This window comes from Pithys albifrons, chromosome 4, assembly GCF_047495875.1.
Source record: "Pithys albifrons albifrons isolate INPA30051 chromosome 4, PitAlb_v1, whole genome shotgun sequence".
NCBI lineage: Eukaryota > Metazoa > Chordata > Aves > Passeriformes > Thamnophilidae > Pithys > Pithys albifrons.
Window position 1 is genome coordinate 44,616,731 of NC_092461.1, and position 21,425 is coordinate 44,638,155.

General features: G+C 35.5%; 1 protein-coding gene across 1 annotated transcript in view; it reads left to right on the forward strand.

Moving 5' to 3' along the window:
* CSMD3 (CUB and Sushi multiple domains 3) overlaps positions 1-21,425 on the forward strand; it is a 602,810-nt gene that overhangs the window by 245,929 nt on the left and 335,456 nt on the right. The window contains exons 10-11 of the mRNA XM_071553967.1: positions 8,446-8,570; positions 18,769-18,890. Coding sequence (XP_071410068.1) covers positions 8,446-8,570; positions 18,769-18,890 — 247 coding nt within the window. The remainder of the gene's footprint in view (positions 1-8,445; positions 8,571-18,768; positions 18,891-21,425) is intronic.

Below are 21,425 nucleotides of genomic sequence, written 5' to 3' on the forward strand. Positions count from 1 at the left end.
GCCCTCAGAGTGGCTTAGCACCCTTAATGTTTACTACTTTTTTATTACTTTTTAATATGTTCTCCTGTATTCTCAGTTATCTTTCAAATTCCTTATCTTGTAAGGAAAAAAAGTTTTCAATACTCTTTCAAAACATTCTATTGTTTTTTTCTCAGTGAACAAATACAACTCTAATTTCAACATCAACAGTGTTTGATGAGTAGAGAGACACATACATAATCACTTTTTGAAAATATTTTGAATTCATTTTAATCTCTTCTATCTGAGTTTCTGACTTGCTTCCTTTTCAATTGTTGAACAAATATGTTAGCAATCATATTATTTTATATTTAATACATAGACACTTTAGACTGTATAAAAAGAATAAATCTAAAGCTATTTTCTTGTTTCACACTATATGCTAATTTCACATTATCATTATGTTTACGAATCTCTTTAAAACACCTAAGTGAGAAAAGGAATAAGGAAGTGAGAAGGAGATTGATAATTTTTTAATTAATTTATGACATTCAGGTTTGCTATTACATATTTTGTATTTTACATATCACACAGCACACTTCCATATATTTGAAGATAACTGTTAGAGTAATCTGGAAGATGTGCAAAATTATCATGAAATAATAATTCTTTCTTTTCTCCTCATAATCAAGAAAAAACATAAAATCGACAATGACATCCTGAGTAAATGTGCTAGCTATCAGTCAGTTATAATTTCTTAGTTAGTTATTATAGTCTCCCATTTATTTAGTTTTGAGAAAAGGAAAAGTTCAATGTACATCCGAGAAAGCTTTATAAGAAATTTTATAAAAATGTAATTTCTGATGTTAAATGGCAAAATTAAAAAGCTCGATATTGTCAGAGAAATAAAAATTAATTAACTGTATTTAACTGTCAAGCTTTCTAGAATCATTACTCAGGCCAGTGTTTTGTATTTTAACTTCAAATATATGGCTTGAGAATGAAAGCCTTTGTCTGAGAAATTTCCAGTCCTTTTCTATTGCTTTCTCTGCCTGTGATCACTGAAAGACCTACTTGCCATGATTTTTCTAGTTGAACTTGTGTGAGGGGCAGTACCTCAAAGAAGTTGGTGAACTGGTGTGGCCTCATGTTGAGTACATTGTGCAGTTTGGGCACCACCATGTAAGAAAGATATTAAGTTATTAGAGTGTACAAAGGAGGAAAACAAAGATGTTGAAGGGCCTTGAGGGGAAGCCATATGAGTAGCGGCTGAGTTCACTTGGTCTGTTCAGCCTGGAGAAGAGAGGGCTGAGGGAACACCTCATTGCATTTACAGCTTCCTTGTAATGGGAATGGGAGAGGCAGGCACTGATCTCTTCTCTGTGGTGACCAGTGACAGAACCCAAGGGAATGGTCTGAAGTTGTTTCAGGGGAGGTTTAGGTTGTATATTAGAAAGAGATTCTTTTCCCAGAGGGTGTTTGGGCGCTGGAACAGACCATGTGCCTGAGGGTATCTTACAAACACTTCTTGAACTCCATCAGACATGGTGTGACTCTGGGCCATGGTCCTGTGCAGAGTTAAGACTTGGACTCGATGATTCTTGTGAGTCTCTTCCAACTTGGCATATTCTGTGATTCTGTGATCATGGCCTTATCTTTATTTTTAGACCAAACTGTTAGGATTTAATTTAACATTACTTTTCACTATACACTGTGATGATGTGACTATCAGACTTTCCTATTTCAAATTAATTTATGAGAAAATGAAAGGAAAAGGCATTCAAATTACTGAACAATAGTATACAAGATATACAAGTATCAGAGTCAATATATTTTCTAGTGTTTCTTTTCCCTAAGTTCTGGGTAATCATGGTGACTTTTTTCTCTCTTTGAAAAAAAAAAAAAAAGAAATCTTCAAATTATCTGTGAGGGTAGATTGGCTTTTCTATCAACTCCCATGAATGTGACACTTAATGCTTATATGTATAGCACAATGATAAATCCAATCTCAATATAATGGAAAAAAAATAACTAGAATATTTCTAATATTAGTGAAAGAACATGGCTTACACATGCAGTATACACTGGATGTGAAAAGAGTGATAGTCAAAAGATGTGTTCAGTTTAATGAATTTTTTGGTGAACAGAAGATACAGCAGATATATTATTATGCTCTCAGTCTTACAAGGTATAATTCTTGGTAGTAGGAATGTTTATTTCGGCGAGGAAGTAGTTTTCACCTTCCACCAAAAAATGTGTTTTCAGATCAAACTGCTCTGCCTTTTTCTCTCTTTTTTTTAATTGATCTTTATTTTGATTATTTTTTGACACTAGTATGGAACTAACTTTTTTACAAGTAAGTAACAAAACAAAACCAACTACAAGCCCCCAACAAATTAGCACTTAATTGCTCCTCTCATTATTAAGGGAAGATTCTAGAAGCAAGTCTAAAATCTTCTTGATTTTAAGGGAAGCCTTGCTTCAAGGTTTCTCTAACAGGTTGCAGACCAGTAATAGTTTCTGAAAGCACAGGCTTCTCAACAGCCTCAATGTCACCTCAAATTTATCCTCAAATGCTGTCCCCAACTAAATTCTTGCAACTAAATATTTGAATTTTACTGGTTTTGTTTCTTTCAAGATAAAACCAATCTGTTCTGGGTAGTCTTCTTTGAATCAATCCCATTTAGGGCAATATCTCCTTAATAGGCAGGTGTATTCTGAGTCTAGCACTCAGAAACAACCCAGAAAAGAGCAGTTTACTTTGAAAAGATTCTTTCTAGCATTTTGTGGTAGCCTCTCTTTATCATACAAGGACATTGTATTTGGAAATAATGAGAAGAGATACACACACACCTGTGCACAATTTCTTGATATTTTATTGACAGGTCTTGAAAAAGGCAACAATTACTCTTTTGGTTGTATTCCTCTTACACATATTAGGGATAAATAAGGTGGCTTCCTAGCTAAGGCTTGTTAAATGTCTTATGAATGTGAATGATGAGGTTTTTACTTGTAAAGAACAGCATTTCTGCACATTAGTAAAGCATGCATACTTATGTCAAATTGGAAACATACCTTGAAAAAAGATCTTACAGGCAACAAAGGCAGACTTATTGCAATTCTGTTTTAATTCTGGTTTCAATTCTCTCCACTATCATAATGGTTGTCCAATTGCTTCATAAGCTTCTAAAGTAAGAATGTTGGAAATTCTTTAAAATAAATAAATAATATATTTACATTTGTTTAAAAACATCCAGTACTATAGAAAGTCTTTTACAGGTCATCTTATATCTGACAGAAAAAATAGGACTCTCTCACCTTTCCCTTCTTGAAGTCACTCTCTCTTGTAATGAAGGAAATAGCTTTACTTTAAACTTGTCTTTTTTTTTTTTCCTTTCTGAGAAGGAAATGAAAATTCCAATTACAGTAGCTTCATTTTAAAACACAGTATTTGGAAGGAGGTTTCAGTTCTATCTTTATTAAGACCAGTCAAAATCTAGTTTCAGTACAATTTAATCTGCTTTAGAGAAAATCATGCTTTTATCACTTCTCTTTAGCTTTCTTCAAATGTGAATGTGTAGCTTTGGAAGAATTTTTCTGCAATTTCACTCCTGTTTTGATTATAAACACTACCTGCTCTCAGCACAATCATTTGTTCTTACGTGGTTCTTACACAGACTTAGAAAACCTGTAATGCAAACTGTAAGACAAACTGCAATCTTTCATTAAAATCTTTGGGACCTGGATCTACCTTTTGGATATTTTTTCCAATATGAAAAGTCTCATGAAAATATTTAATGTGAAAATTCCCCATGGCTATATTTTGAAGTTTTAAAGGCTTTGTTTCTGATGTCAGATGCCCATTAAAGCATAACAGGTTTTGCAAGTTGAAATAAAGTCAAAAAGACTTACTCATAGCTGCCAGCTTTTTCTGTACTGAGAAAAAATATTTTACCTCAGAACTAAAACTTCCCTTCCTTGGAAGTTTCTTAAAATTTTAGATGTACTGGTGAGTATTCTGCTAGAATTTCTGATTTTACTTTACATGTTATACAGTAAAATACACATCTTTTCTACATGTGTCAAATTTTAGAATCAATGCCACTATGGAAAATATAAGAAGTATGTAATAGATAAAGAGAAAATGTTTTCATAAGTGTTGCTTTTTTAATTTTGAGGGTTCAAAGGAGCTTTTTTTTTCTCCCCCAGTGGAATAAACATATCCAGACTAAATTATACTTGGACAGGCGATTATTAGGAGGCAAACATCAACATCCCAAAGTTCTGTCTTAGTGAAATGAATGAATGATCCCATCTAAATCCTCTACCTCTGTAGTACGGTCCAACTAGTATTTAAAGATGAGATTCTGATCAAACTTGGATCATAACAAAGCAGTGGATGCTGTTAGACAGCCACAAAAATGCTATTGTAATCTTTAAAATGCATATTCTATTGAGAGAATGAAGAATATGAAGTTTGTATTAAGGACAATTTATTTTACCAATGGGATGACTTACACTGTAACTAAGGATATCTTCTTTCATTTTATATTATAAATAATTTTATATAGTTATTTTCTTCAGAAGAACGACCTTGAGGTGATACATTGATTGACTGGACTGGCTAGTAATTTCACACTTAATTTTCCTTAAATCTTCTCCGACTCACATACTCTTCTCTGCAGATATGCAAGGTGAGCTTTTAGACTCTGACACTTCAAGTCAAACATTGTGAAAATTTAACAAAACCTGATTTGTGGCATGAGATATGAGGTTAATTTCTAGGTGATCAGTGCATGTATGACTTTTCAACAGTTAAGCAGTTCCTTTGTGAAGCACAAGTGTCTGACCGTACAAGCTTTGAGAGAAAGATTGAAGATTCCACAAGAGTCTGAATATGCTGTTCAAGTTGTGCCCTGCTTTATTGAAAGATGTTTCTTATAAAGTAAAATCTGAATCTTCTCCACTGTCCCTTGTATATTATCTGCCACATTAAGAAAAGTTTGCCTTCTTGAAGTAGATAAGGTCTGCTATGAGATAGTACCTTAGCTTTTTCTTTGTCAGATGAATTAAGCCTCGCTGCCTCAACTTGTTACTGTAGGTCATGTGCTTTAAGTCTCTGACTAACCTGCAAACTCTAGAGTTCCTAACAACCTCTCTCTTGTGGAAGGCCAAACATTTGGCTTAATATTGCAGATACAACCTCACCAGCTGAGTAATATGTTCACTTGATCTGCTGCCACCACTTGTAAAGCAGTTGAGTGTATAGTTTGTTTCATTCAAGATGAGAACATATAAGTGATCAATAGTGAAGAACTTTGTGCCTCTACTTGTTAAGTCTCATGAGATTTCTGTTGGCCCAGTGCTGAACTTTATCTGGATTGAAGCTCTGCTATTCAGTGTGTCACCTACTTTTCATACTTTTGTAAGACCCATAAATCCATGGATTCGTAAATTCTGTCTCACTGTCCAGATGGAGGATGGAAATGTTAAAAAGCATAAGACCCCATATTGATTTACTAATGCCCAGCTTTTTACTGGCCACCAGCTGAATATGAAGCCATTTATTCCTACCTTTTGAGCTCAGTTGCCAGGCTAGTCTTGAATATATATCTCTTCAGTGCATATTTTGTCAGTTCTCAAAAGTTACTGCTGCTAAAGGTGCCGTGAAAAAGCTTCCTGATGTTGAGCACAGTTACCCTGAACACTACTACATCTACCAGTGGTCCAAGCAGCCAGTCATTTTGGCAGAGAAGACAAGCAGGCTGATCAAGTACGGTTCATCTTTGGTAAATCTGTGTAATTGCTCTTAATTGTTCATGCTTTCCTGGAGCATATGTTCTTTCCCAAAATTGATGTAAGTTTCCTAGCTTCTCTTTACCTTTCTTAAAAGTTCATATAGTGTTAGCCTTTCTGCAGTCACTAGGAACTTCTCCTCATCACAATAATTTTTCATAGATGATACCAGCAGTCAGTCAGTCATACAGACGCAGTCAGATTTTTCAGCCCTTTGGTGAAAGTTGTCTGGCTGCCTGCCTTTGAATACAGCTTTCTTACTTTATGTATTGCTCCCCAGTGTTGGCTGTCCCTCATCTTCACAAATCTATGTGCAGACACCTCGGAGCACATGTGCTGTAGAAATTGATGCAGAAAAGACATTTAGTACTTCTGCCTTTTCCATATTGGATTTCAACACCACAGGGTTGTCTCATCCATTTATTAATGAACCCACATTGAAAATGAACTTTCTTTTGTGACTAATATACCCAGAGAAACTCTTTTCCATACTAATGTGCCTTAGCAGTCTTAGCTCTAACTAGGGGCTCATCCAGAGTCTAATTTAGTCACCCAGGGACTACTAAATTAGTAGCTCTGGTTCAAAAAGTTCATTAATCATAAATGATTGAAATATGGTAATGATCAGAAGATGAACTATACGTTTTTGCTGCATTCTAAAGATTTTCTCTAAGCATTCACTTTTCATCACTTTCAGTGTTATCATGCTGGACTAAATGAACCCAGTCTCACCTTTAGCTGCATCCATAGACAACTTTTTTTTATTGACTATATTTTGCTTTTGAAATTTGTGGGAGAATTTCATGCTGTTTTTTAGATTTTTCTCTTTTTTAGGTGATGAATGACTATATAACATACGAAAATTAACAACTTCATATCTATATCATACTTCAGTTCTCTTGAGATTGACAAAGCAGATATAGCCACAGTTTTATGAGGTTTCATCTTTTAAACAGTTCCTAAGACTGGCTTCCATGATCTGATTTTCTCACTCCACAATTTTTACTTCTGTAACATATAAGCAGTTATGCAACCAGATCTCTCTCACATGTCCTCCTGCAGTACCTCTGGATATGCAATAGATATAATCAATTTTATCCCTCAGGAATCCTTCTTTGTCCTTTAACACCATCCTCAAATTATTTGGGATTCTGTCAAAGAAAAAGAAAATGAAAAAAACCCAAACAAACAAACACCTAAAATTGTCTCTGTCACCACACCATACAAACCCTCATCAAACCCCTGGCCAAGTGCTTCAGAGAAAACTGATTTATATCCTTTTTAATATTTTGGAATCTTCAACATATTCACCTCATGAGCTTCATGCATTCTCCTAGAGAGGGAAGTGACACTTTACCCTCTTGTACTTGAGTTATAAATCTTTTTGTAGAAAAAGATGGATTTTGAACTGAATTGTTGTATGTCACAGATTAAAAGGCATTGGAGAAAAAAAATATAATCAGCAGAAACAATAGGGGTCTCTCCTGTTAGACAATTTTGAAAGAATTACTTTTTACATTTCTAAAAGAGTATAGAGATAGATAATGAGAGCAAAATGTTAAAAAAATGTAATCTTGACTAGGCTTTTAAGTTACTGAGAGACAGATTTTCTTAATATTTTTTACAAGCTCCATTATTATTGTAGTTTTTAGGTGATGTTTGACTCTTCCATTTTCTTTCTTAGATGGGTGTTTTATCATTTCCTTATCTATCTGCCCTTAGAAGGTCTCACTCACATGGCATATATGTCAGATTTTGTAAATTCTCCAGTGTCACTGTGTTTATGTGTCCAGGAGCTTACAGTCATATACTATCAAATATCAGTTTTTATATCAGAATTGATTTGGACAAGTAAAATGGACTCCGTATTATATTATTTATACTTTCGGGGTTGATAAAAGTAATTACCATACTAGTATAGTATTCATAATCGTTCAGACCTTGGGAAATTCTGCCAGTTACAGTTTTATTACCATGAGTTCAATGCTTTACTTCCTGCTCAATATTTCTCAGTTAAAGGAAATATATTTCCATGTTACTTTTCTTCATGTGCTCCTTTATTTTAATAATGAAAGAGGTGCATAATTTCCTAATATAACTTTCTAAAGAGATAGATTATTGTGAAAATCTAATATCAAGAAAGATATTCATATCTTCCCAATCGCTACCTTTTGAACTTTCATAACAGTATAGTCCCTGTAGTTGTTGTGTACAATTTCTAACATTAGTGATAGATAATATTTTGTGTTTCACAATTTTGAAATTGCCTTCAACTCTGTGATCTGCCTTGTAGGTCTTGTTCCTAAGACTCATATAGAAGCTTTTCAACCTTACATTGCAAGGGCCTTTACATTTTGTTTACTTTTTTTGTTTTCTTAAGTTTTTCACTTTTATATATTCCTCTGTTTTCATGGACTCTGCAGCTCTTCTTTAGCCCATTCATTCACTTGCCCTCCAAACGACTGTTTTAAAGAGGTAAACCAGCTCTGGCCAAAGTGAGCCCAGAGAGGGTTGAACATTGAGCACTGTCAGGCTGGTACATAGCCTTCAGCCTTTTACTACTGAGAGCAGAAATTGCTGGATTACATGTTTGTATTGTTCATCAAGACTGTCATATCTAAAAGAATGGAAAAAATGGACTGATATCTATTTGTAAAGAAATGCTTCTTTTTATTCATTGTTTGATTTTAGCTTGGGAGCAACAGTACAGTTCTCCTGCGATGAAGATTATGTGCTTCAAGGTTCCAAAAGTATCACCTGTCAGAGGATAGCTGAAGTTTTTGCTGCTTGGAGTGATCATAGACCCGTGTGTAAAGGTAAAGAGGAATTCTTACCCTTACAGTAATTTTTCCATTTCGTATTTATTGTTTATTTATAGTATTTTGTAAGTGCCTAAAGTTTTAATCCCAGTGTTCCCGCTTTTTTAGGAAAAAAGGACATGCTTATGCATATGTTTTGTTTAACAGGAATTTTGTAGCCAAGCAAGTAGATAAACATAAACAGCAGCTGAAAATTAGCTCCTCAATTTCTGCATTTTATTGGAATTTTCAATTTGACTCATCCTCTCAGACACTTGTGTTTGGTTTTTTTTTTAGCTGGACATTTTCAACATCAGTGCATCATATAAGCCTAAAATTATGCTGGGAATATTTAAAGTTGTTCCAATTTAGTTGGTCTCATGCAAATCTTCCATTGTTAGAGGACAGCAGAACAATGTCTTCCAATCTTTCCTAAGAAAGAAAAAAAGGTTAAAAGAAACGTCATGAGAATCTTTGCCCAGGCATTCGTTACACCTTGAGTTATGATTGAAATCTCTTTTTTAAAAGATGAACATTTCTTCAGTTGTTAGTACTTTTGTATCCCAATAAATGCTTAATATATATAACTGCAATACCCTATCTGATTGTCCCAGTTTAAAAGAAAACTAAGATGTCTATCTGGACTAGGCAGGGAGGTTCTTCCCAAAAACCACCACAAGCTTTGAAATTAATAGACTATAATCAGAAAATTTATGGAAAAGGATAACAGTTCTTAACTACAGAGATAGATATATAGATATAGATACATATAACCAAACCAGAACAGAACAGCAACACTGTAACCAAAATCTTTAAATGTATTAAGTTCTACCTCTGCTCCTTTCAGTGCAGTTATATTTATGGACAGCAGGAGGCAATGGTCACAAAAATCACTCCTGAGCTCTGGGGAGACACAGATGCCAACCAGGGAGAGGTGGTGGTTCCAAAAAACTCACATGGGGATATGAAATGGTGGTCACAAGGGACAGGATGGAACATGTCCTGTGGGCAGTGTAGAGACTTTCTCCTCATTCTTTTGTTCAAAAGTGCTGGGGGTGTGTGTGTGTGGTTTTAGCAACTCCTCTGCAGATCACTTGGCCCTCAGGAAGTCTGTAGAAAATCCTGGTAGTGGTGACAGCTCTCTCTCCGAAGGACAGCACAGGCTGCACAGAGTTGGAGGGGGTGCTGAGTCAAGGGAGCTCCCTCCCAGACACTTCCACCAGCCTGGCAAAACGGTGCCTTTCACTCACAGAAGCTGGGGTTAGTTGGGGGGTGGGGTGGGGTGGGGTGGGGGGTATTAACTCCCAAAGTCTGCGTTGGTGCAGGAGAGAAAAATTCCATGAAAGATTTTGAAACTGTAACACTGCTTTACATTAGCTTCTCTGTGATTCAAGAGAGAAAGTTTAAACTATACAGGATTGAAATCCTACTTATTTGTCTTCCATGAGATTCAGTATTCCCCTACAGGGCAATGCTGTTATTACAAAGCCATCTTCCTTAAGCAGACAATTATCTACTTAATGAAACTATTTGTGAGTTGATAAATCTCTTCCTCTCATTTATGTTTCAGGAAATGAATCAGATAGATCTATTCATATTTGGCTCATTGGCCTTTTTATTTTCCTGCCTGCCACTTCTGTTTTATGCTTGCTGGTTTTTTAGACCCTCTCCTGTGAAACATTTATGAATGCTGCCTTTTATAATGTTGCTGGCAAGTCAGCAATAAATACAGTATTTTGAAAAAGCTCATCTACTCTGTAGAAAGAAAAAGTGGTTTTGAAATAATTCTTTGTAACAGAAAACTAAAGGAGACACATGATTTATGGTCTAAATCATGGTCATCCAATTAATTATCATGCTGCAAAGTAATCTGGATTCTTAGTAGAAAAAGAATCAAATGATACTATGTATGTGAATTAGATTCTGAAAAATTTGGAACACAGGGATTTGTGGGGTTTATTGTTATTTATGGTCAGTTCATTTTACTAAAGTGATTTTCAAAGCAGCAATGCATGGACTCAGTATCTTTCCTGTGGTAGGTTGCAAACATCAGTTTGATTCAAATGGATAAGCAAGCAGAATGTACATTATGAATTTTAGATCTTGCTTTTATAAATACCTATAGTCCATTTTTGAAAAATCTACTTTTGTCTCAGTTCTCTCTGAAATGCAGCCATGTATCTGGACCTCTTAAATGTGTTACTGACTAGCAATGCATGTGTGTATGGATACATGAATGCTCTTAGATCTTACTCGAGCACTCCAGTGCTTCATTAGCCTTGCAAATAGCAGTTTTTCTAATTCAAATGTGAACCTTTGTTGCTATATTAAAAAACTTTCAATAGGTTCTTCTACATGAAGGACAAGTTTTTCATTTGTCTTTTCAATGGCTTATTGTATACTTCAAGAATACAAGATCTACTTTAACCAGCAGCAGTTCAGTCAGTCCATCCTCATGGGTCGTATTTAAAGACCTCCAGCACTTTTCATCATTTTCTCAATAGATCTCTGTCTTTCTTAATAAGTAGTTTCAAAATCTACTATTTTAAAAGTGCACAGTGGAGAAAAGGAATTATTTCTCATATTTTCACACATTTTTCTACATATAACTATATTCCAGTTTAACTGTCTTGAGGATAGGATGGCTCTGCAGAGAGAACTGAACAGGCTACATAGATGTGCCGAAATCAACGGTATGAGGTTCAACAAGTCCAAGTGCTAGGTTCTGCACTTTGGCAGCTACAACCTCATGCAACATTACAAGCTTATTGGCCAGTTTGGCTCTGTCCAGACCTTTTCATGATGTTTGTTGGTGGGGCTGGTGGTCTCCGGGCAGGCTGGCTCTGGCAAGGTGGGAAAACGTCTGTCAATCACACATCAAGGGCTCCCCAAGATGTTGGCCAGCAGCCCAAAATGTCTCCTGGGTCAATGAAGACAGCTCTGTAAGGTCGGTGTCTGCCATTTTGTTAGGTCCCTGGCTCTGGTGGGCGGTCTCCTGGAAGTTGCAAAACTTACATTTGTCAGTACCTCAGCCGCTAGAGACAGCTCTGGCATTGCTGAGTGGCTGATTTGCTGCTTGTGTGAAGTTAAACGGTGACAAAGTAGCCTTGCCTAAGATGCTTAATTGCTCTATTAACGCCTATCCGGCTTCGGCAAAAGCAATTAATTACGTCCCTGGGTTCTAATTGTTTACTGCCCTGGTCAATGTAAAAACATATTAGCGAGTTAGAGACAGAATAGTCTCTTACACAGGTTCAGGAGGATTCCTATGTACAAAATAAAAGATGTTAAAACACAGCTGAGGCAGCAAAGCAAATTTATTAGTAAGCAAAGCAAATGTATCCTGTTACTTGTGATAGAATATCATACATGCTGACCCTTGGAATCTTAGCAAGCTGCTGAGCAGGAGAAGGAGATGGATCATGATACTCGGCAGGAAGGGCAGGTAGGCAGTACACCTTCAGGGTCTCCCCTGGGTCAAAACAATGCACATCTGGTCCTCTTCATCCCCCAGCCCAGGTCCACACCTTATATCTCCTCTCTCTGGAGTGGAGTCTTGCCAGCTGCAGCATCAGTTCGTGTGTGGCCATTGCACAAGCCAAGGCTGCAACAAATCAAGATGCCGACTCTGGGCTAACAATGGCTCTAGCCTTTATTGTTCTTTTGTTAGAGCTAAGTTCTCAGCAGTTCAGTGTTCTGCTAACATTTCTTTCTCCAAGGCTGCGTTTTCCACAGTGAAACTATGCAGTATTTTGTCATACCATAATGACGAGTACAACAACGGGACCAAATATGACAGGGCCCTAAACACAACTCTAGTCCCTAACACACCACCTAAGCAAAGACAAAAATTAATCTTAAGGTGGAAAAATTCTCTGAGTTTTTTTGGCAATACTGGGCTTTGTTTACTGTCCCATATGTTCTTAGTACTCTACTTAGATCTAATTTTTTAAATTCTATATTGTATTCTTTTTATTATGAAGTGTGTCATTGCTATACACAGTGTGAGAACAGCAATAACAAAACTTACTGTGAGATGTGCTGTCTGAATAAATTTGTGTAGTGTCCCGAAATAATTTCTGAATAGCAACAGCTGTCAAATGTATACAGATTTTTTCTTGAGAGAACTTTTCTTTATCTTTGCAACTCAAGCTAGATAAGACTGAACTTGAAACATGCCTCTTTATACTCTTTTGAAGCAAGATGCAAGCAAAATGTACTCATTACTAAGCTAATAGTAAGTTTCTAATTTTCACAAAGTAGTTAAATCAACAAAAGTTGAAGACTTTATAATAAATTTAGAATTACCTGCTAATTATTTTCACTGGGAACACATATTTACAGGTAGTCAAGAACACCAAGGTACACATATTTACAGGTAGTAATTATCAAGAACAAGAAAGCTTTATTTGAAACTGTTTAAGAGTAAATTTTGGAAATACTAGTGAACAGAAAATTTCAGTCAAGCATTAAAAAAAAAGTTTTAACATCACTTTTATTTCTCTTAATCTTTAAGTAAAAATGGAAAAATTTTCACTACCAGCTAGCTGATAAGACTGTGTTGTATACTAAATTTGCACTTTTCTTCTAGTAATATGCAAATTATTTATGTACATCTGTGCATACACACATATATCTTTGATTTTTGTATATATTATGAATATAAGGATTTTGATGAAAATTCTTTCATATCTATTCAGTTTAAAATATTCAGTTATTATGTAAGTAATTATTTTATCCTTTTTCATTTCCTTAACTGATTTTTAGTATTTCCTATTTAGACTCTTTTGAGTGAGTGGCCTTGCTATTGTTTTTTCTGAAAATCCATTTAACATCCAACTTTATCTTTTAGTTATATGAGTTTTACTTATACTACCTTCAGTATTAAGGACTGCAAAAATAGAAGTAGCTTCTTTATTTTTTTCTCTCTGTTGACTTTTATATGTGATCTTCATTAATTTTTTAATTAAATTTTATTATCCTTTAAAGTTTACATGACATACTTCCACATGCACAATTGTCATTTAGGATTTCTTAATGTAAGCTTCCATTAACTTTGTTCTCTTCACATTAAAGTTAAAATATATGCATATTCATTGGTAGAATAAGTTTCAGTCTTTCAGAAAATCTTTTATAATTACAAGGAAAATAGAGAAATGTACACCTCAGGAAATTAAACATTTACAGCATATGATGCAAGAATATATATTTTACAGAGGAAAAACTTTACTGAGAGCAGAGATTTTTAAATTTTAAAAAATATACTTGTTTTTAAACTAATAAATCTTATAAATATGTAAAGTTCCATTAACTACCACAGTTCTTTGCTTATTTTAAATAAAGTACATATATAGAGAGAAGTCAAATTTCAGCTATTCAAAATATATTATGTAGTGCTGAGGAATACATTCAGTGGAGGTAACCTGGTGAGAAGCTGCAGATTGAGCTCTGGGTGGTAAAAACCCCAGGCAAGAGACTGTGAACTGCTGACCCTTTGCACAGCAAATGGCACAAGGACCTGTGACACTGTGGCACTGTCCGGACACATAGACATAGCAGGACCCAACAATGCCCAGTCTTTCCTGCTTAGATTGTGAGGGTATAAAAGCCCAGGGGTTCCTTTGTTTGAGGTCCTTCCTCAGAGGCACCAGCTCAGGCTGTTATATTGTTATTTAGCTATTGCACCAAGATTAAAATATTTTAAGGGTCAGACATCTTAGACTCTGCTATGGGAAACCCGGGGTCAAGCTGGGAAGGAAACCTGGTCTGACTCTTGAGTGTGGGGTGTGTAGCTGCAAAGGGGCTTTGGTGCTGGTGTGAGTGTTACTGCCAGAGTGGCTTCTGGATGTTCAGACAGGGAAATTTCCTGAACAATAGACAGAAAACAAATCATAATGAATAAGGAATATTTCTCTCTTCTCACTTTCCATTGCATTAGTTTTCTGATACTCTCCAGTTACAACTACAGAATTGCTATCCTATACACTTGTGTGCAAAGTTCAAAATTGCATCTCTGTGTATCATCTTTGCTTAGCTGAATTATTTGCCATACTGATAATGTATTTTTCTTTCTTCAGACCACTCTCAAATATAAAATTCATTAAACCTCTGAAGTTAATTGCAAAATTCATAATTTCAAAAGAGCAGATTGGAGTATTGGAATGGAAAAACTTTCTACAAATTCACTGATTTCTCTCTTCCACCAAGAGCTGAGTCCATGCTTAAAGCACAGTGAGGTCTTACGAGGGGTTTTGTTTTTGTCAGTTACATGTAAAATTAATCAAGGATGGAGAAGGGTCTGGAGGGGAATTCTTATGAGGAGTGACTGGGGTCACTTGGTCTGTTCAGAGTGGAGAAGAGGAGACTGAGGGGAGACCTCATTGTGGTCTTCAACATCCTCATGAGAGGAAGAGGAGGTACAGGTACTTATCTCTTCACTCTCATGGCTGGTGATAGGACTCAAGGAATGGCAGGAAGCTGAGTCAGGGGAGGTTTAGTTTGAATATCAAGACAAAGCTTTTTCACTCAGAGGATGGTTGGGCACTGAACAGGCTCCCCAGGGAAGTAGTCACAGCACCAAGCCTGACAGAGTTCAAGAAGCATTTGGACAACACTCTCAGGCATGTAGTGTGATTCTTGGGGTGTCCTGCACAGGGCCAGGGCTTGATGATCCTTGTGGGTTACTTCCAATTCAGTATATTCTGTGATTCTATAAATCAAAACGGTAGGTCATACTTATGTGCTTCTAGAGAGGTATAGTAAATATAATGTCTTATGAAATATATTAAGGGTCAAATTTTGTAGGTCTCATGTTTGTATTTTACTGAAATGTTATTACTGCAAGAAAAGTTATTGAGTATGTTCAATATGCAGCTGTGATCATAAGTTGTTATTGTAAATTTAAAGATTGTATTTGAAGTTATTAGACATCTGTGTCTCTGTGCTAATGTATTTGCAAATTATGTATAAAATATATAGAAACACAATCAGAACTAATTGACAAAAATACAAATTTTCTGCATTGGAATATTAATCTAATTCATGACTTTAGATCAGTCCAAAAAAACCCCACAAGATCTTGCTGAATAGTAATGAACGAAAGCCAGGACAGAAACCTGCAAAGACATGACAGTAAGCTGAAAAGGAACTGATCTGTTTTTCAATGATAATAATGATTAATTTCTGATATTCACAAATTCAATTTCTTCATAAAAAGGCAGATTACTATTTAAGCAAATGATTTGAAGCTAGCTTGTATTGCCACAATCTTGATTTGACATAGCAACTAATGAATTTTGACAGATTAAGGAATCAAAAATCTATATTCAAAGAAGCTTCTTGTGTCAGAAGGGTCTATTTATGGTGAATTAATCTGAATGCATTGATTGCTTGTGGAACTTCATGCAACTTTTCATTGCAGTTTGGAAAGAGGTAGCCAGTCACCCACACAGGTGACAACTGACCTATCTCAAGATTGTACACCAGGGTTCTCAAATCCTTAAAGTAAGTAGGGACAGATTCAAAAAGTCCAGGAAAAAGTGTTAGATGATTACCATTTTATTTATTTATTACAATTTTTCAGCTTTCAGCTTATCTTATCTTAACTCTTCGCATGTTAAACAATGTGAGCTCTGTAAAGAATCAATTGTCTGAAGTACTTCCAAAATCCAGTGGAAATAGTTTAATATTTTTTTATCTACTTCACTTACTCTTTGCAGTGTTGCAACAATCAACAGAGAGCCATGAGAGGCAGTTCATGCTTAGATGCTCTGTCTTGTAAACAACTACTTGAATTCAAAAGGGTTATCAAAGAATGTGTTGACACAAAATATAGCACTTATAATATTCATTAAATAAAGGAAAAAGTTTATGTAGACCACTTGTTATGACTCTGATTTTGCAAATAATCAGTAAAAGCTAAACAAAAAAAAAAATAAGTTTTACAGGAATATTTCCACTGCCTGTACTCTGCAGCACTTTAAATATTGCAGTGATTTAGAACAAATCCTCATACAATTTGAAATCAGAGAGGAGACAAAGAACCTGCAATACTTGTTGATATAAAGACCACAGCTAAAGGAATAAAAGCAAAATTGGGGATATTGAAGGAGAAAATACAGTATTGTGGTTCAGAGGCAAATAGAAATTAATGGGTAAAGAAATCATGTAATATTTTTTGTTTACTTCTTGTTGGCAAACTGTAGACTGTAGACTTGAACATAAAATATTATATTAGCATATTTTATTATCATATTATAGTTGAAAACCTCTTACGCTACTGTTATTGCTGGACAAAAAGTATGTTGATAGTCACCAAAAAACAGTGGTATTGTTCATCAATCAGTTCATTATAACTCATAAAATTTCAGTATTTTATGTTGATGTAACAGCTGTCTTCCCAAACTGTAAATAGCTTCATCTTTGCATATTCTTAGATTTGTATTTTTCAATTATTGAAGATTCATATTTTAACACTCCTTTTTTCCTCCTTAAACAGATTTTGAAAAAACAAGTGATTGGTTAAATTTGTGATTGTTTTTATTTTTTTCTGGATTTCAAACTTCTAGTACTGAAAACCACTGTCTGTTAGGAATATTTCAAACTATTATGTGTAATAGACATTGGGGCAAAAAACTTAGCTTTACTCATGAATGATGAAAGGAATATTTCATCCAGTATAGAATGGCATGGCTTTCCTTTCAGACCTCTACTATGTGGCTACCCTGAGAAAAGGCAGCAAACAAAGTTCGTAACTGTAGTGCAGCAAAACTGCAAAGATGTGCTTGACATCCCAACTATACCCCAATGGATAGATTCACACGTTCAGATGGAGCAGCAAATTGTGTCTAGACTACTCATTGTTTTCCCCTCCTGACTTTCTTCCTACACAGAGATATGAGGTGCAGGAATCACACAATTACTTATTAAATATATAGACAAAAGTCTGTGCTTGGCATTAGTCTCAAGAACTCAATGTCTTCAGCTACTGGTCATAAATGAGAACCCTTTCTCTCACCTCCTTACTCTCTTCTTGTTTTCAGGCTTCTGGTGTGTCTTTGAACAGACTCTTCACCAGAGTATTTCTTCTTTGAGGGGTAGAAGTGGTTCATGTTGGGTGGCAAAAGTGACATTCTTTCCATAGGGTAATGATAGGGAAGGAATGAGCCTTCATCCAGCAGCAGCTGAGTCTTCCTATGTTCAGTATTGATTAAATACACACACTTCGTGAAAGTGCAATGCAACTGCAGGGTAATTTCACATACATGTGTTTGGGGTTTTTTATTCAGTTAAGCAAGATGGTCTGCCAGAATACAGTGGACACAATATTTTTTTGCCTTGTGCAATTTATTTGTGGTATCATAATAATCACTGGAGATATTACTGGGATAAGCTAAGGTTGCTTGTCAGTTCTACATCTTTGTACAGGAAAAGTTAACCAGTAGAGCATTCAGAAAAGATCTGAATATCAAGTAACTAACAATAAAAGTGTTATTGACTTCAGTAGACTAGGAATTTAGTGCCTTAAAAGTGTCATTAGTAAGCAGAAAGGACACAGTTTATATCCTTTGTATTATTTGTGATGTGAGATGCCACCTAAAGTAAATAGGAATGTGTTTGTTTTTATTTAAGGCATACTGTTGTAAATAACCATACAGACTTTGATTTATAAATAAATGGCCTTTGTAGTCTTTACAACTAGATAACACTCTTCGGTGTAAGTCTAACTTCTACTAGTTTTCTTCAAAATTTTCAGTGCTTCAGCCATTGGTTCAATGGGTTATACAGTGCTTACAGCAGAAAAAAATGCTGACATGCAATACATCAATACATATGCAAGAAAAAAACACAGTAATAAAAGTGATCTTTTTGTTCTGCTAGTTGAACCTGCTTTCAAGATATTAGTGAAGGTGGCATAAGTTACTTCTTGAAATGATTTAAAAATAAATAGGAGAATTTCTCTCTTCTGTAGTTACTCTTTTTACTCCAAACACATTATTTTTTTTAAAGATTATTAGCTTGCATGCAAGAGAAAGTCTATTTTATTTTGTCAGAAAAACTAAAAATGGATTTTTGATTCCTGTGTAAGAGGTGGTTCTATTTTTGTTCAATGGTATTTTAATTCTTCACATCTTGATCAGAGTAAGTTAGAGATTTGTTTATGAATCTGCTTCATATATTCTCTATGTGAGTTAAAAGGTGAACTTCCTTTTTGCAGTCAAAACTTGTGGATCCAATCTTCAGGGACCTGGAGGCACTTTTACATCACCCAATTTTCCATTTCAGTATGACAGTAATGCTCAATGTGTGTGGGTCATCACAGCTATCAATACTAACAAGGTAAGTTTAAAATTCTGTCTCTGCTTAAAAAAAAAAAAAGGCAAACAAAAGCACATGTAGACCATAACAATTTTCATTAATATGATTTATCTCTACAGTCCAGCTGCTGTACTAGGTACATTTCAGACATTTTTAAGAAATTTCTGCTATTAGATGAATATGGAAAGATGTTGAAACCTCTTGTTTCCCCCAAGATTGGTTTGATTTTTTGTATGTTAAACAGATGCTATCATGCTTTATGTGATTCACTAAATGAATTCCCAGAAGCAACTATCCAATTGTATGAAACAATGTCATGGGTCCACTAATAATTTGTTGTAACCAGAAGAGCTCCTTTGCTGTATAAGACTTTTTATATCATGTTTGGTCTTAGACTTTGTAAGAAATCACTGATGTTCTCGAATTCATTTTCCCTTCGTGAGGTACTGCTCTAAAGTTGTTTATTTCATTGTCTGAATCACTGTATTAAAATCCCATATACTTTATACTTACACTTTAAACCTAAAGTACTAGGAGTTCTGATAATGCCAGATGAGTCAAAGTAGAACAATAAAGTTAAGTTATGACACCAGTTGTCTTTAATTTCAAGAACTAGGCACCTGGCAGCAACGGCTATATTCTATTTCCAGGTGTATCATTTTATCTGTAGTGAATGTAATGGACTTGTTTAGATGTAATAAAACATAAATTAGCTGTACAGCTCAGGAATGTTTTATAAAGGACCAACAACATCTGTGTTTGCTGGTGCAGGGGTATATTCTGCTTCTAATTTCTGTCTTATATTGCCATCTGTGTCACACTCCATTAACTGATCAGACAGGCTTAGAAAGCCTACTCCTTTGCACTTGAGTTCATCAGAGGACTCAGTGAAAACGTGATTACATTTCAGAAACCATTCAGCTGTGCTGGTATATTTCTCCCTCGAATCTTACAATGCCCTTGTGGAAGCCATCCTTATGTTGCACTTTGGTAGAAGAAAAAAAGATATTTAAAAAATTGATTAGAATTTGATAATGAAGATTATAGATGTGGTTGGTTTGTTTGTTTGTTTGTAGGGGCTTTTTTGGGGGGGTGCATAGGGTTATTTGTTTAATCCTTGTTCCAAGTACTGCTAATCCAATTTATTCAATGTATAGGTCATTAATAATGCGATGCGTCCTTGAAATATGATACAGTCTCTGTTCCACAGATGGGCAAAAAGTTCTAATGTAATAGTGAAAATCCATTTCTCAATCCCATTTTCATATTTTTATTTCTTTAATCAAAAACTATTGGGATCAGGATGAAATCTGCAATCTCTAAATGCCCTGAAAACCTCAACTGAGCTGTTGAATGAATTTAAGACCCTTTTCGCCATATTTTGCATAAAATGGTTTATTTTCTTAAATGCAGCAAGTGCATGTCTACATTACCAAAAAAACCCCAAATCAACCAACCAACCAACCAACCAACCAACCAACCAACCAACAGCACCCTTCCCCCTCCCTCCCCCCCGAATATTTTAGACAATTTACCAATAGTAGAAGCAAAACTTTAAACTGAGAAACTGGTATGTATTAACTGGCAAGTCACAGGTGATTGCAGGTTTAAGATATTAATGACTTGGAGATTGTTAAGGATTGCTCTCAGGTGGAGATATTCATACCTTAATGCTGCGTTCCTCCTCCCTCCCTGCCAGTTCACAAGATGGTGATGCAGTGTTACCTTCAAAACCTCAGAATTTTGTTTTGGCCAAAAATATCTTTACAGGAGTACTCAAAAATGTTACTCCTCAGTATTATTTTCCTTACAAATTTCAAGTTTCTGCTTTTAAGAAACTTTGAACTTAAATCTGAGTTCAGAAAATTTCCTGAATCAATGCCTTGTCTCTGGTTTGTCAGTGTGATTCATGGAGTTACAGAATCATTGGGAGTGGAACCAACATCTGGTGATCCTGTAGTCAAAATCCTCTGCTCAAGCAGGGCCACCTAGAGGCAGCTGCCCAGAGGATCTTAGTATTTCTCAGAAGATGATGACTCCCCAATTACCTAGTTCTCAATCAGACCCACAGTGAAAAACTGTTTCCTGATGTTCAGAAAGAACCTCCTGTGTTTCAGTTTGTTGCTTTACCCTCTGGTCCTGTCTCTGGGCACCACTGGAAAGGGTTTGGATTCATCTTCTTTACATCCTCCCATCAGGATTTTAGTTTGCAGACATTGAGATTCCAGTGAGGCTTGTCTTCTCCAAGCTAATCAAGTCCAGCTATCTCAGCCTTATGTGCGAGATTCTCCAATCCCTTAATCTTCCTAGTCCCCCTTCACTGGACTTTTTCCAGTAGCTCCATATCTTACATGTACTGGGCAGGTGCAGTTTTCCTTTTCTCAAAGCCCTTAAAAGGGCAAGTTATACCAGGTGTAGAAATTCCAATTCTAATTAAAACAAAACAAACCCTCTATTTAGTCAGAGGTTGTGCCTGCAATAGATCAAATAAAATGTGTTTGAGGTATTTTATATTGATTTCCGCCCCCCTCCCCCCCCCCCCCGTCGAAACTGTAA